The 17,345-nt window shown below is 38.5% G+C and overlaps 1 protein-coding gene across 6 annotated transcripts in view; it reads right to left on the reverse strand.

Moving 5' to 3' along the window:
- Nucleotides 1-17,345, reverse strand: part of kcnab2a (potassium voltage-gated channel subfamily A regulatory beta subunit 2a) — a 123,871-nt gene continuing 106,526 nt past the window's right edge. For all 6 annotated transcript variants that reach the window (XM_033966698.2, XM_033966697.2, XM_055221946.1 and 3 more), the window contains 6 exons: nt 16,861-16,946; nt 16,002-16,122; nt 14,785-14,879; nt 12,894-13,014; nt 6,755-6,843; nt 1-4,217 (listed from right to left, as the gene is read on the reverse strand). In XM_033966698.2, the coding sequence (XP_033822589.1) occupies nt 4,128-4,217; nt 6,755-6,843; nt 12,894-13,014; nt 14,785-14,879; nt 16,002-16,122; nt 16,861-16,946 (602 nt within the window). In that variant the 3' untranslated portion in view covers nt 1-4,127. The remainder of the gene's footprint in view (nt 4,218-6,754; nt 6,844-12,893; nt 13,015-14,784; nt 14,880-16,001; nt 16,123-16,860; nt 16,947-17,345) is intronic.

The raw sequence follows: 17,345 nt of genomic DNA on the forward strand, positions 1-17,345 counted from the left end.
GTTTTACCATTCTGATTTTTATCATTTTTTCAATTTTTCATTTGGAGATTGAAGCTGTACATCCTGTCTAAAGTCAGACCAAGCACAGTGCAGATAGCAATGCCTGCAAAAGAAAATTAAAAAAGGCCGAGGTGATCACAACCGGAAATATTTACAAAGATATGTACACGGCAGACTGAGATGAAGTTAGTCTGCAACTGCATTCACTACAACCTTTCCCATACATAACACAAAGAAACAGCTTCTTCAGTCAGTCTTAAGAATTTTACAATACTGATAGGAAAAATGCATAACGAAAAAATAAAAACAGATATTTTCTGTACTGCAAAACATAAAAATATACTCTTTTTTTTTTTTTAAATGTAGATCCTTCTGGAAAATAATCTCTATCCCTCTATGGGTCTGTTTCACTCCACAACTCAATACTTAAGATGAAGCTAAGACCTCTTAAAGCATATTTTTATAACTCTAATATTCAGTCTTTTATTATGATGAAGCCTGTCATCATTGGTTTTACATTGTGCGTTAACCTCCCAATAGCACGGTCAGGCTAGCACAGTGTGAGAGAGCGGCTGATGTGTGGAACGTAGAGGCCAGAAGGACAGTCTGTACTGAATGAAGGGTCAAACTCTCACTGCCAATTAAATAAAATCAAACTAACTTACTGAAGAGACCGCAGTGCATTCAACATACAACTGCATTCAAATAGTACTCAGTTACAGCTTGAGCACATTTTTAAGATAATTGTACTTCACGGAAACGTTTCTAGAGATGATACTTTTACTCAAACATTAGCAATATATTTACAGTGTAACATTACTCATATTTAAGTAAAAATGTTTCTCACTCTTCTCACTGTCTCCCACTGCTGCAACGCTCCTTCAAATATGATTTAATTTAATGATTCAATCTTTGTGGTCTACTCTTTGAAAATACCAGATGAGTGCTGATGAGTTATTAATGTTTTGTCTTTCCAAATATCAAATTTTAAATCAAATGTTATGTCCAGAGTGAGTTCCTCTTAATAAGTACAGTGAAACTTCCCCCAAATACTTTTTTTCTCATGAGTAATTCCTCTAATTATGTCTCTTGTGTAATACTGTTTGGTTATAGTTAGAGTAAATGTAGAGGTGTTGTTTAGTTCTAACCTCAGCAGACTCCTTGTCCCTCCGGCCCGTACATTCAGACGTCCGCCGCGAGATAACACTGATGGTCGAGCAAAATGCACAGCGATACTTTTAAGTCTCGAGTGAAGTGACTTTTTCTCTACTGTCCCTGATGAGAATATTAAGACACACAAACTGAACAGACTTAACATGTTTTCAGATTTTTTCTCCTTACAAGAAAAACATCATTGGCTTGCACACTTTTATCACCCAGACGTAAAAGACACTGCAAAAATAAACAGAAAAAAAGTACACGAGAATCAACTAATACATTGACCTAAGCAGTTACGCACACATAACACGGATCACTTGGCGGTTGCTTGAAAGTCACCAGGAAAAGTTGGACCACGAGAGGAACAAAGCCCACACAGTGACGTCCATTTTGAGTTCCCATAATTCTTAGCTCACGCAGTCCATTCACACTAAAGTAACACTTGAATAGTCTTTTTTTTTCTTGTTGTTGTTGTTGTAGTTCGCAGTTGTTACTTAAGCCTGGTTAATAGACGTGTTAGTAAGCGGAGGAGCGTCGTAGTCTTGTGGGTATTGTAATGAAAAAGATCCATGCGTTTGAATGGTCACATGCTGCTTGTGCTTTGATCACAGTTAGGTTTGGAAAGGTTTACGTGCACTTAAGTTATGACCTGGTTATGAACAGAAGTATGATTATGGTGATAGTGGCAACAACATGCATTTAAAACAAAAAGTAAGAAAAGCTTTTGGGACAGGTTCTAACATTAATCTTAAAATTCTTGAGAAATTAAGACAAGAAAGGACAAATTGGGATTAGACGTAAAAAGTTCTGTCAATTTTTAGATACTTTTGAATATGCAAATCTTGAAAAAAAAAAAAAAATCCTGAAGAAACATTTTTATTGCATTAATTTGAGTCAGAAAAGTTTAAGTCAGACATTTGTGGAGGATAAAAATATTGTAATTCAGACAAAATTATGGGGAAAATTTGGAAATTAGAAATTCAAATAGGAAGTGAAACACCGAAACTACGATGAAATACACTTAAACGTGGTTGAAAACTTAAACTAAAAACTAAACTCCAAACTAGTCCAAACCAGAACATACCAGTGCATGTAAACCCATTCACTGAAGACGCATGTGGTATGTCCCAGGCTGCCCGCTGCCTGAGACACTCCTTATCAACCTAAAGCAATTATCAGCACTATGCGTTGTGTATATGAGGCCTTATCTTTAATAGTATTACAGCATGATCAAGTTAAGATATACGTGGAGTCCATACAGTAGATACATAGCGAGCTGGACAAAACATGCGCCAAGATGAGTTTAGACTATGTAACCTTGCAGAAGTGAGTGAAAACACACTCAGAAATCTTTGGCTCGAGCCTCACTAAAGTTTCACAGGTCCTCCCCAGTGTCAGCACCACCTCCGGACCATTTATGCACTACAGTTGACTAAACACGTTTCCATGGCACCTGGATCCCTCCTTTGTAGGTCTCAACTCAATGACTCTTAAAATGTCCAGATTAACATACGAAACTAATGTAAATGAAAAACAGTGCAAAGTTATGGACCAAATGTTATACTACGAAATGCTCTTTGATTTATTTAACACAAACAAGATTGTGTTAGATAAAAATAGAATTGCACTTTTTAAATTACTATAAGGTAATTTTCCACTTTTGTTCTGCCAAATAGAGGTATTTAAAATCAATATACTTAATTAGGACACATTTTCAGGTAAAAGACATATTTTGTGATTCCAATATTTTTGGAATTAAATTTGAATAATATATTAGATTTACAGCCTGTCCTGAGCGCATCATCAAATCAATTATTGGTTTTGTATTTGAAATATAACATATGTTTTTACAGCCTGAGGAAGGATCCAGGTGATAGGGAAACATTTCAGACCAAACTGTTTCATTCCCAGAGCTGCTGCCGAGAACAGCGCCACCTACTGGACAATAACACCTGCACTAGTTTCTGCTTCGACTGGGGAGTGCAGCACAGAGGAACCTCTGATGGCCTTCTACGCTGGAGCTCACAGCACAGTCTGAGGCAAAAGAAAATAAGGCAAAATACTTGCAGAAGTTGATCAAGAAAAGTCGTCCATGAGATGTAGAAGCCTGCGCTGACATGTGGTGTTCAGGGACACCTAAGCAGAGGCAGATACACAGTGTAGCACTTCTATGGACAGGGATGAATAAATATATTGTTTTTCAGCGATTACTCTGCTCCTAAAGACCATATAACTTTATAAGTTCAGTTTTAGTGAGCAGCCTCATTCATCACCCATTGCACAGTCAGGGTGGGCGAGGTTATGGGTGTGGTCAGAGGGGAGGGGCTTAGTGGGAGGCGATCCTCTAGTGCAATGGCTGCGATCTAATACTACTGAAAGATCCATTCTGTCCTCAACAAATCACTACAGACTAAAGTGCTGACTGTTGGCCCACCAGGGGGCACCTACACTGACTGTGGAGACAACACAAAGAGTTGGACTGAGACTTACAGTACACAGGTGTTTGTAAACAGAACGTCCCAGGAACAAATGCATGGCTCTGGTACATGTGCAACTGAGTACCGTTGTATTTCATACAGAATGAACTACAGTAATCCTCCATTAAGTTGCATTCTTTTTTTTTTTTCAAAAATAAAAAGCAAAAACAAATCTGAATGCCGAGCAAGCGTGTGCTTCTTTTTTTAAATGTATTTTCTCTACAGTTTTAATACTTCCAGCTGACTTTGAATGTTACTGATTTAAATACGAGCGCGTTTCCCTAGCAGCTCTCACAGTCTGGTGTCCTTCTGGAGGTGATGATTTTCCCTTTTCTTTTCCCTGTAACTCTAGATGAGGAGCCCTGGGTGGCCCATGTGCCACACTCATGCGCCAGGGTCTCATTCAGTAAAAGCTCAAGCAAACAGAGGATCAGGCAAAGGTGGGCGCTGCAGTGCAGCCCGGTGCAGCCCTGCCGGGCGGAGCCTGTGGGGTTAGGAGCGGTAGTCCTTTTTACTGTACGGCTTGTTCCCCAAGATACTGTCGATTTCATGTGTGATGGCCGATGACAACTTTGGAAGAACCTGAGACAGAGAGACACAAGTAAATCACATGTATTTGCACTGACTGACAAACTTTGTTACATGTGAGCTCAGAGTAGAGCTGCTGCTCCTTCAGATGACAAGAAACAAATGTGCTTTCTCAAAGAAGAGAAGAGATATTTCTGTGAGAAGTGTTTGTTCATCACTGTGTCCTTTTTACTGTAAATATTAATTTTGCATGAAATTAAGTTCAAGTAACAAGTAAAAATACCTGCTTTTCAAAGGACTTTATATTTTTTATATATAAAAATCTCGGCTCCCTCTGGACAACAGTCTCAAAAGATGTAACTAACCTAATGTAAGGCTTTGTTGAAGTGAAACTCCCTTAGGAAATGCGGCCATGACATTTCTGTGTGAAATATCACCAAGCTGAAGCACAGATGTGGTATGTAGTGCTTTGGACACATCTTACAAAAAGCCCAGACAAAGCACGGAGGGGCCTTTACTCAGGGCCAGTTTTCTAATGTGAGCAGCACACAGAGCACTGAAGAGCCCATTAGAGGAGGAGCTCTTATCAGGAGGAAGTGCGAGCTGCCATATCCCCTGGCGACACATACTCTCTGACCTTATTAACGAGTACAGTAGAGCAGCCAGGCGTGACAGGCCAGGACTGCCCACCAGGCTGCACTCAGGAGGGACTGTTGTTCTCACTCACTCAGAGATAGTGCTGGGAACACCAGAGTACTCCAGGTACAAGACACAAAATATTGGAGTCATTTGTAAGATTAAGCTATAGTATAGTATTTGTATTAATTATTTTAGTCAAGATGCTTCTTTGATTGTTGATCTTATAATGCTGTTACCTCTTCAAAAACATAACTGCAGGCTTGTTTTGTTTCATTCACACATATTTGAGTAATCCTTTATTCTTAATCTGTCTGCATCTCTTAAATTCAAAATGCTCTGTTCCACCTTGTGATGTCATGATGTGGTAGTTTTCAAGTTAACAGCTACCGCTTAATTTTGTTCAGTAGAGATTGGCAAGTCCAGGGCTGAAATCAACCAAATGATTCTAGTGAAGGTGTTTGCAGTTTAAAAACACAGTGGAGCACTTCCTGTATCACCATATGACATCACAAGGTGGAACAAAGTGTTTTCTGTTTGAAAACTCAGCCTAAATATACAGGGTTTGTGTTAAACATGTGTGAATGAAACAAAACACAACTCCAGGTCTGTTTTTGATGAGGAAATATTGTAACAAAGATCAGAAAATGGAGTAATATGGGCACATAGCAGAACAGGTAAGGGTCCCCCAGGTGAAATTTAATACATATTGACAGTAGATATTGGGAACATTTGCAATATCAAGCTATAGAATTGTGTATTTATTATAAAGACACATGGATATGATGTAGTTATTTTTGTCAAGATGCTACTTTTATGCTTAAAAAATGGCAGGAAACACAAGGGCTCTCCTGGTCAAATTTAAGACTTATAACTGCAAATTCTGAGAGGACATATTATACTGGAGTAATTTGCAATAATAAGTGTTATATAGTGTTTTTATTATTAAGATTCAGAATTATCATGTGGCATAATGGTATTTCTGTTAAGATGCTACCTTGATGTTTAAAACAGCAGAAATGACAATAAAAATGAAATTATTTTTATATTTTCTTCTTTATATTAAAAATTGCAACTGTACATTTCATCAAGGTACATCCAAAGTACATCCATAGAACAAATAGTCCACAAATGCTTCAAACTCTTTGTGGACTATTTTCTGCGTGCTCTAGTGCTCTACACCAGTGGGCAGTGATTCTTTGGCTGTGATCCACAACTAAATCTGAAGAGCACTCTTCATTCTTTGGAAACTAGTATTACTAGTACTACTACTACTCTTAAAAAGCACACTGTCATAGTTCCCCATCTACTCCACAGCCCACAGTTTTTCATGTCCCCAAGAGAGAAAAATGATTTGAAAAGTTGTTATTATGTAAAAGCTCTGAACCGCATCATACTGTGGATTTTCAAAGATGCCAATGAAAAAGTTAAATTTTAAAATTGTTGGCAGTTATTTCCAAGAAGACAATGTTCAAACTAAAAGCAAGTTTTATTCAAATGTGTACTTTTTCAAGTACATCGTAGGTACAGTACAGTTTGTTTTGTGTTGACTCCACACTAGTCTGTGACCTTCAGTGGGACATGAAGAACACTGTCGACTTTAGGGCTGCAACCAAACAATTACTCTTTATCAGTCCACTAGTAGTTTTGTACACTGAGATTTTTTCAACACATTTTCAGCCAAATGAAGGTTAAAACATGGTAACTGGAGGAAGAGTATTGTGTATTATTGAAATATTTTTAAAGTTTTTTCTAACATTTTGATTTAATAGTGCAGCTGTCTCTTAAAAGATACAATTATAAACTCAATCAAAATACAAAATAATAAAATAGGCATGATTTTTAGTATAATCCTAAATATAATTATGTTAAATACATTTTACTGAAATGAGCAGTCCAACCTGTCATATGCATTTTAATATCTCCTTAGTCCTTTGAGCTCAGATTGAACTCACCTGTATCGCTCCTATGTTCTCCATGAGCTGGTCCGTGTTGGAGGCTCCTAAAAGCACAGAGCTCACCCCCTCGTTACGTAGGCACCACGCTGCACAGATCCATACACAGCAATCAAACACACACACACACAATTACACAGGGACTACTGTGGGGCTGAGCAATACTGACAAAAATAAATATCTATTTTTTACTACCCCAAAAGATATTCAGACTGTATTTTAACAATGGATCTGGAATGTGCTAAATTGTGCCTGTAAATGTCCCGGTTGAGGTTCAAGTGTGTAATTTTGTACGTCTCCCCCCCCAAAAAAAACAAAACAAATTGCGATATTATCTATTTTCTATCTATTTTCTTCCCCTCAACACTACCGTCAACTGTCAGTGGGTAAAATATATGACTAAATTAAAACAGTCCACCACACTACGTCTCAGCAGAGGAAGGAGAAACACTGACGCCTTAAATGAGAAAAGAAATAGCAATAAACCAAACAGGAAGGCGGAATGCAGACTGGGAAATTGCGACAAATATAATCAGAAGAAGAGAAGCTACCAGATGAAGGAGCTTTATTACAGAGAGCTACTGCGAGTGACAGAAAAGCACTGGTTTGAAATATGACCCACTTTGAGCTCCGTAGGACAAACCAGTAGAGAAAACGATCAGGCTGGAGAGTGTAAACCCCAGAGAGAAGTGGGCTACAGAGGTGGAGGTGGAAAAGTCAGAAAGTTTGGGAGTTATTTGTGAAGTTGAGTAAAACTGTTGGATCACCTAATAAAATATACTGTATGTGTAAAAATAGACCATAAGAAAACAACAAGGATTTTGAAATGTGAAGTGCATACCAGCAAGCTCATGATAAAACACAAACTAATAGTGGGATTAAAGGTGCATGATATGGCTTTTCTGGTGGAGGGTCTGCCACCTGCTTGTCTCCATGGAGAGTGTGTGTTTTTTGAGGTATTTTAGCAATACGTTGAATAAATGTACGTTTAATAGCATACCGTGGAAAATTCCAGAGAAAGCCAAGACTTCTCTATGGGTACAAGCAGGTGGCATATCCCCCACCAGAAAAGCTACACGTTGCACCTTTAAAATAAAATAAAATGACAACAGAAACAGCAAACACAAATATAAAAGTTTGAAGCTACAGATTATCTTTTAGCCCAAGTCAGGTTTAAGTGGAATAAGCTCAGAGAGGTACACAAAATGTTTAATTTGATAGTTCAGATCCAAGTACAAGTATGTAGCAGTTTTAGCGCGATAAAACATGTAAAATAAAAGATAATTGAGCATATATTGAATCTTCTGTATTTGCCCCTTTTAGCTACATATGAATACTTCTATGTGGTAAACTGATTTGGTAAACGCTGACATAGTTTGTTGTTGGTGCGATTAAGGGAGCATTTTAGGTAACACAGATTTAAGCAGATCATTTGAATCACTGTATTTTCCTCCTCTGGACTTTACTAATAATAAACAAGAACCTCAGAGATGCCTAAAAAAAACACAAATCTGCTTGGTGTGCCGTTACGGTTTGCTTCATTATGCAACAGTGTTTGGGAAAATGCACTTGTAAGCAGATTACTGTATAAATGGATGCATAACACAGCTGTGAACATAGTGGGATTAGGACCTGGCACATGTCACAAATGAATATTTTAAACAAGAAAAATACAAAACAAACTCCCTTGAGCCACAGAGAAATCACAGTGAGTAATTTGTGTCACCTGGTCCTGTCTGTGCTAATGGTGAACAATTATTCTCATTTTCATATAAAGCAGATTCTGTGTCCATTTTCTTTTTCCAAGTTCAATAACATTAACGACGCACTATATCATTTTTCTGTTGGAGGGTCCCCCACCTACTTGTCTCATGGAGATGTTATTGCTTCGCCTGGGATGTTCCACAGTATGGCATTAATGAGATATCTTAAATTGAATGAATTGCAAGTGTTATGAAATGCAGGGATTCTTACAGTGACTGGGCTCACTTCTCCACAGATTGGAGTTGTAACTTGGTCTAGTGGTGTCACTTGGTTGACAAAAATACTGTGAAATTGTGAAACTTTCCAGGCAAACCAATAAAATCTAATAGCATCTCCATGGAGACAGGAAAATGTTGGACCCTCCACTAGAAAAGTTACATCAAGCGTCTTTTAAAAAAACACAAACAATAGAGTTAAGGTAAGAGAACTGTAACTTTATCCAGCGTTTAAGTATTTTTTCAAGTTAATGAATTGACACAAATATGAAACTAGCCATGCAAATATTGGTTATATAATGCCTGAAGTACAGCATACATTTTGTTTCATATTGCTGTCAGCTTTTCCCCTTAGGGTCGCCAGAGGAAATCATCTGTCTCTAACTGTGCTGGGATTTGCATATTGAATTGGCAAAGGTTGTAACCCAGATGCTCTTCTTGGCCTTTTATTCTGCTGCTCGTTTTGGTTTGTGTTTTAGACACTTTCTCTCTCACTGTGGAAAGAACCATTGTTAAAGCTTTTGGAGCTTGTAAATACATTCACACTTGAGTAAACCACACAAGAATGATGGAAACAAGTCTTATTTTGGCCACGATGACTAAACTGGAACTAAATGTGGGATAAATAGTTCTAAACAAGTACAGCAAACATCAACTTAACAAACCCTCATCCGCCAGTGCTAAACCAGGACTAAACCAGGACTAAACCAGGACTAAACCAGGACTAAACCAGGACTAAACCAGGACTAAACCAGGACTAAACCAGCAATGAACCAGGACTGAACCGGGACTAAACCGGGACTAAACCAGGACTAAACCGGGACTGAACCAGGACTAAACCAGGACTAAACCAGGACTAAACCGGGACTAAACCAGGACTAAACCAGGAATGAACCAGGACACTAAACCAGGAATGAACCAGGACTGAACCAGGACTAAACCGGGACTAAACCGGGACTGAACCAGGACTAAACCGGGACTAAACCAGGAATGAACCAGGACTAAACCAGGAATGAACCAGGACTAAACCAGGACTGAACCAGGACTGAACCGGGACTAAACCAGGACTAAACCGGGACTAAACCAGGAATGAACCAGGACTGAACCAGGACTGAACCAGGACTGAACCAGGACTGAACCAGAATTAAACTAGGACTAAACCAGGCCTAAACCAGGACTAAACCAGGACTAAACCAGGTCTAAACCAGGACTAAACCAGGACTAAACCGGGACTGAACCAGGACTAAACCAGGACTAAACCAGGACTAAACCAGGACTAAACATGAGACTGTACAGAATGAAACTAGAGCTAACTCAGTCAGTCAAAGAAGGTTAAAAAAATCCATAGACATTATTAAAATCAAACCAATCTTACACCAGAACTGAACAGGTGCTGAGCCAGGTCGAGCTGGGTTCCTCATTGATGTTTATTAGAGGTTGTCATAGTGATGTAGAGACTCATGTTGACCTTATAAATTAGACCAAGATGAATCCTGTCTTAAACCAGACCTGAACCAGGACCTAACTAGGACTGAGTGTGTGTTCCATCACAATGATATATATAGACCTGTGCTGATGCTATAAATCCAGGACTAGGACTAAACTAAAAATAACCCAAGATTAAACTAGTCTTAAGATAGAACTAGTCCCCTGTTGTTTATTTGAGGCTGTCACTGTGATATAGGGGTCTGCATTAGCGCCATAAATATAGAGTTGGACTAAGACTAGACAAAAATAAAAGCAGTCTTAAGGCAGATAATGTGATATTAGGACCCAAGCTAACCCTAAAACTCTAAACTAGGTCTAAACTAAGACTAATTCTATGTTAAACCAATCTTAAACCAGAATTAAACCAAGCCTGAATCAGGATCAAACCAGGACTTAACCAGGACTAGGTGTGTTAATCATCTGTAGTTAATTTCAGGGTGCCACAGTAATACGGGAACTGTTCTGACTATAAATCTAGACTACAATGTAAGACCAGACCAAGATGAAACCAGTCTTAAGCCAGAACTAAACCAGGACTAAGGTGTTTCCTCTATCTGTACTGTTTATTTGAGGCTGTCACGGTGATGTAAGGTCCTGTGCTGGCTCCATAAATCTAGCCCACAGCCTATAAGGAGCACTGGGGGATTTATGGTAATTGGGAGAGATGAGGGCGTCCACTAATGGCCCATGAAACCTAATCTATGACACTGCAATACTGAGGGAGAGGAGCCCACAGTCTGACAGCACATTTAAAACTGCGAGGATCAAACTGGGATAAAAGAAAAATTTTACCAGGAGGGACTAAAGCAGAACTAAGCAAGAACTAGACCAGAACTCAGCAATCAGGTTAAAAAGATTGGATTAAATGCTAAACCAGTGCTGAAAGAGGGACAAAACAGGGGCTAGGTCTTAACTGGACTCTAAACCAGATCTAAACCAGAACTGAACTATTACTATTACTTACAATTGAAAAAAAACAAAAACAGGACTGGATTATGTTAAGACTAAAATAAATCTTAAACAAGGACTAAGGACTAAACAATAACCAAACAGGAATTAAACCAGTTCTTCACCAGGCTCAGAACCAGCACTAAACCAGATCTATATCAGAATCTAAACCAGGTTAAAGTAAAAACAAAAACCTAATACGATGGGTCTAAAGCAAGTACTCATCTTAAACTACACGCGACTAGAGTTACAAAATATGCAGAGTCCTACAATCCCAAATGACTATACCCTATAAATCTAGCACTAGGACTAAACTAAAACTAACCCAAGATTAAACTAGTCAAATTAAACAGGTCTTAATGAAGTCTGTGATAGGACTAGACGTGCCCTTCTTTTGCTGTATAATTCTACACTAAGACTAAACTAAGACTAGATCAAGATGAAACCCGTATTAAACCAGAATGGAACGAGGTCTACACCAAGTCCAAGTCTGTGCCCCATCTGTACTGTTTATTTGAGGCAATCAAAATGTCTACAGACCTAGATCTCGTATAAATCTAGACAAGGACTAAACTAAAAACTAATTAAAACCAGTAATATAAAACCAGTCATAGAATGAGACAATACAATAGAATGAGAGGTGTCCCCTAGTATTTATTTGAGGCTGTCACTGTGATGTAGGGGCCTGGACTGGCTCCATAAATCTAGAGTTGGACTAAGACTAGACCAACATAAAACCAGTCTTAATCAAGGACCAAACCCAAACCAGGCTATGCTACTTGAACTTCAGCCTCTCAGCTCCATTAATTAGATTAGGCTTGAACAGAGGATAAGACCATGATCAACTAAACCAGAACTGAGTTTAAGCCAATCATAACTATACCAATACTAAAATAGGTCTAAGCAAAGGTTTTGAGAATAAGATAGGACTAAAATTGAACTAAACCAAGAATTGCAAATATAACCAGGACTTAACCAGGACCAGGTCTAAACCAGGTCTAAACCAGATCTAAATCAGACCATTGTGACATAGCAAAATCCCTGATTTACTCCTGGAGTCTGACTCTTTTACAGCCCTCAAGGGACTCAGCATCTTTGGGACCTCGACATTTTCACTTTCCTGTTTGCATCGACTACCTCTGGATTTATGTCACTCATTGTGTTTTTATGCTGACACCGGCAACTGTTAAGAACATGTTAACATCACAGTATAGGATAAACCAGACTGTAAATACTTCAATATGGCATATGCATTTGATATTACACGTTCAAGTATTACTGCATTCATGAGGTAAAGCTCGTACATACAGTGCATTTTATTCTGCTTAAAGCAGTGTTACCAGAAAACCACTCCCCTTAATCCCTTTTCTTTATTGCTTGTTTCCCAGTGTAAGTAGTTGTACACAGATGGAACAGTTTGAGTGATTTTCTACTTTCATTAATTGAATGTTGGCATCAGCAAGACATGTAGATAAACTCTCTGCTAGTAATGTCATTTGAACAGTAGAATGACCAAATTGTATTGTGGTATGTGGAACACAAACACAACACAAACGAACAAACCACTCCACTATAAAAAGCTAAAATACCATCGTTATCATTTCAAATGGAAGCCACACTCCAGACAGACCACACAGAACAGAGCGCCCCCATGTGGACCGGCTGACTCGAGGCGCAGGCACGGACAGACAGAAGAAAGAGAGAGAGCAGCAGAGTCTGCGTACCGATGGCCAGTTGGGGCAGTGTGCAGCCCAGCCGCTCCGCGATAGCCTGCAGCTCTTTCAACTTCGCCTGCTGACGCCGGCCTTCCTCGCTCAGGATCTTGTCCTTCAACCACTGGTAGCCCTGTCGGACACACAGCACACCTGCTAAAACCCTGACCTCAGCCTCAGAGCAGTCTATGTCAGCAGGGACCGCTCTCAACACCTGTCCTCTGGAGTAACTCAGGAATACATATCTGTAAAGTGTTGTTCAGGTCTAAACAGTGTCTTAGTCCAATTGTAAATCTGTCACATAAGAATTATTGTTAGGTTTTGTATAAACAAATTCTTGTTTGTATGTTGTTTGTTTAAGTCAACCAGTTAAATGTGTCCACTATGTGTTCTAAATTCTTATCTGTAGTCTCCATCAAGTAATTTTAGTGCTTGGTCATTTTCAAGTTAGACTTTATTCCAGATATATAGGATTTTGGTTGTGTTCCTTTTAAGGTTTATTTTAATTTTATTCATTTTATCAAGTTTCTCTTTGGTTTAAAACCATTTCACACACGAAATTAATCGTTCTAAAACTGCATCAAGCATCATTGTAGAGCTGATGTTCACTGGTACAATAGGTTTCCACAAGTCACTGCAATCATCATACTAATCCTACTGATGATGCTATTCAATAGAAACACACTAGACTTCAGTGTCACAATGTCACAATATAGACTGTACCAATTATTTGGTGAAAATACCACAACAACAGGCAACACCGAACCACAAGGCAAGCACAATACAAGAGTTCAAATGTCGCAACACCAAGATGGAAACAAAGGTCATGAACCAAGAAGTGCTCAAACAACAATCGGTTACTCCACAAACAACTACAGACATGCCAGTTCACCACAACACAACAAACCAGTGAGCGTGCCTGACCACAGAGCCACAAAACATGCTCGTAGTGCTGAGTAGTTTAAAATGACTAATAAAAAAATGTCACCAAGTTATATTTTTGTTCAAACTAACCCTGCTCTTGTTATTTCATACCTACATCGATGAATAATAAATAGATTTTTAATAGTACTACAGTATTATTACTAGTAGTAATATAATCTCATGTGAGTAAAGAGCTTAAACATTGAAAATAAAATAACTTCTGTGCTGTGAAATGAATCAATTGAAATAGCTAAAAGGTAAATTAACTAGGATTAATAGAACGTACCTCCACATCTCCTGCTAGACCAGATTAAAATATGTGGTAAAGTTGAGACTGCAGTTTTATCAGGGTCTGTGTTGTGTTATTGCTAATGGTTACTATGATAAGGACGCCAAAGTCTATATTCGGTTAACACAGGACCAATGATGTAGGAGTGAAGAATTCAAAACAATGGTGACACATAAAGTGATTGAGCACAGACTTGGGAGCAAACCTGAAAGATACAAACAGACCATGAACACAACACCAAATCAGCAGCAAACAGTGAGAGGTGGGGCTGAACAATTCTGCAAAAATTATGTGCCATTTTTCAGATTTGTGATAACATTTGCAAATATATTTTTCAAAATTAAGATTGAGTTCACAGTGCATACTTCAAACATGTCCGGTGGCAATAACAGTTGAGAAATATTAAATGCTAAACTCCTACAATAATTACGTGTATTCCAAAAAGTTTGTAGTGGCCTAAACTTACAGGGTTGGCACATTTTATTTTACATAATACAACCCCATACAGAGATACTGTTTTCTCTGCTCAGGTCATTACCCAAATAATTACAGACCTTGGGATTAGCTAATTGTGGCTATTCAAACTGTGATTTTAATTTGATTTTGGCGATTGTTCAGCCCGAGGAAGAGTGGCAGAGCAGAACCAGAGGAGTTTTACACAGACTGGGAGTGAGCGGGTCCAAGCTGTACCTTCAGAGATGCTCGAGAGTACGGAGGGACCCTGCCGTCGTATTTCCCTGAGATAATTCCACATGCCAGAGGAGACCAGGTCATGGCCCCTACACCTGAACATAAACAGGGAGAGAAAGTTATAGTGTACAGAGAAGAGAGGAGGTGGACACCGTTTTACTTCAAGCCCCACTGTGAAACATTTCAAACAAAAAAAAAACCAGTAAAACAAAAGCCTTTTCCATTTTGGATCTTTTACTTGCACTGAAAAAAATATGAGGACCTCCTTCTCGTCTCCATTGAAATGATGTTCCTTTGGCTATAATATATTCTACAGTATGGCATAAACACATCTACCTCCATGAAGAATGTTCTGAAGTATGGCTTTTACTTTCTATTTCCATAAAATCTTAAATCATGCAGCTGACGTGCCAACTTCAAAAACTTACACAGTGATACTTTAATGGATGCATCAAATGTGGACTGTAATTGGATGTTTCAGTTTACATTAGTGACAAGCAACATTTCTTTACTCTTTGTCCTTATGGGGTCATTTCACCGTAATCATTGACAAATTACATTTAAATTGCACGTTGATATGTGTTGCATTAAAAAATATGTCGTTTATATTTTTCACTACAGTGTTTTCTGTTTAATGCAGCTCTGTGCTTAAAGATGGCAACATGACATCTATAATTTTCCCACCCACTTCCACTGGTCAGCCTCCGTCATGCTCTGAGTGAGTGACAGGTAGATTTAACCAGTCACAGTGAAGTATGCGCCTTCAAAACAAGCTAAGATGAGAGGACATTTATTTGTCCCACGATGGGGAAATTCCAGAACACAAGAGTAACTTTTATGAAGCTATTACGTCCACAAGAATTATGAACAAATTGAAATCATGTCCAAGGAATTATGAATGCTTTGTTTTCTCACCATATTGTCCACCCTTACTTGCAAATATCATACAAAGAGTCATTCTCCATTCTTTTCAATGAAACGTACTTACAAATGAACAGCTATTAGTTGCACATTTCATTTCTTCTAGAGACTGCCTGAGCTAAGCTAGAAATGTCAGTGTAAATTTATCTCTGAGGCGCACAGCACAAGGCTAAACCCTTCCTCTGGCTTTAGTGCTCCAACAAAATCATTTTTATGTACTAGTCAGAGTCCAGGTGGGGCAGTAATAGCTCTTGCCTCCAAACCATTATCCACTGAAGGCTTATGTCAGGCCTCACCGATCTTGTGGAAGAGCTCCGGTAGCTGCACCTCCACCTTCTCTCTCTGGAACATGTGGTACTCGGCCTGTTCGCAGATGGGAGGGATCTGGTTGAACTGCCGCGCCACAGAATAGGCTTCCTAAAATCATAATGGGAAAAGCCAAAGTGATTATATTAGTAATTATGTTATTATACGCACCAACTATAGAGGATAATATGTGTAATAGATAAGAGTCAAATAGGGATGTTGCAAACAATGTATTAAAATGTTAGTTTCAGTTTAGTTTTAAATGCTAAGTCACTCCCCCTTCAGAGCGCTATCACAATCAACACGTATTCAGCTAATGAAACTGTTGCACATCAAATCAGGTTTGTGAAGTTGTAGTGTATCGTTTTATACCTTGCTCTTGCATATTTATGAAAAATTGCCATGAAGGAGCATTTACAGACTCGTACTAACTGTAAAGAGGGTTTGAATAGTGCCTGGGAGAGATCGCTAGATTACTCAAAGATGCATGGACTTAAAAACACTTTAGGCATGTTTTTGATTAAGGAACAATGTTGTTAAATGGTAGGAATCTCCATAAACATATATTTTAACAATACCCCCTTCTTTAATTCTAAAAAAAATGCCACTCCTACTTGCTGCAAGAAATATATGCCCAAGTCTTGCAACAATACATTAACAATTGCAGTTGAATGGCTTACTTTTTCTTAGTTTCTATATAGTTTTGTATTTGTTTTTACTTCAATGCACATTTCTTTGCTCAGAACAACCATGTCCCTCATCTGACGTAAACACAGTACAGCAGATAAACCCATCTAGCATATCCGGACTATAATGTACACTGTATATATCTGCAAACATGAGTCTCACCATTATCTCCATGGGGCTCCAGCGAGACGTGCCCCAATACATAGCCATGCCTTGATTTATCACATGGGTCATTGCTCGGACCGTTTCTGCAACAAAACAATGGGACAATTCATTACTCCAACTGTGCATCTCATCTGTCACCACAAGCAACGAGAAATGAATTTACTGAAAGAACCGAGATGTGGAAGAACGGAAACAACAATATTCTAGGACAATGAGCTGTAAAAGAACTCTATTATTTGTATTTTTGATTAATGAGGTTGAAAATGTATTGTAAAGAAAACACACGTTGCAAAAGGCAGTGCATGTTAACGATAGAGGAGCACATTATATTAAAGTTGATAGCGCTGATATGAATTTCTTGGACTTTAATGGTCACAAAGAAAGAAAAAAATGTTCCTTTTACTGAAGAAATGGAAATAGAAATAAAAATATCAATACTGTTGTTTGCCTATAGTAATAGTACATAGCAGTAAATATAGTAA

Source organism: Periophthalmus magnuspinnatus, chromosome 5 (assembly GCF_009829125.3).
Source record: "Periophthalmus magnuspinnatus isolate fPerMag1 chromosome 5, fPerMag1.2.pri, whole genome shotgun sequence".
Classification (NCBI taxonomy): Eukaryota; Metazoa; Chordata; class Actinopteri; order Gobiiformes; family Gobiidae; genus Periophthalmus; species Periophthalmus magnuspinnatus.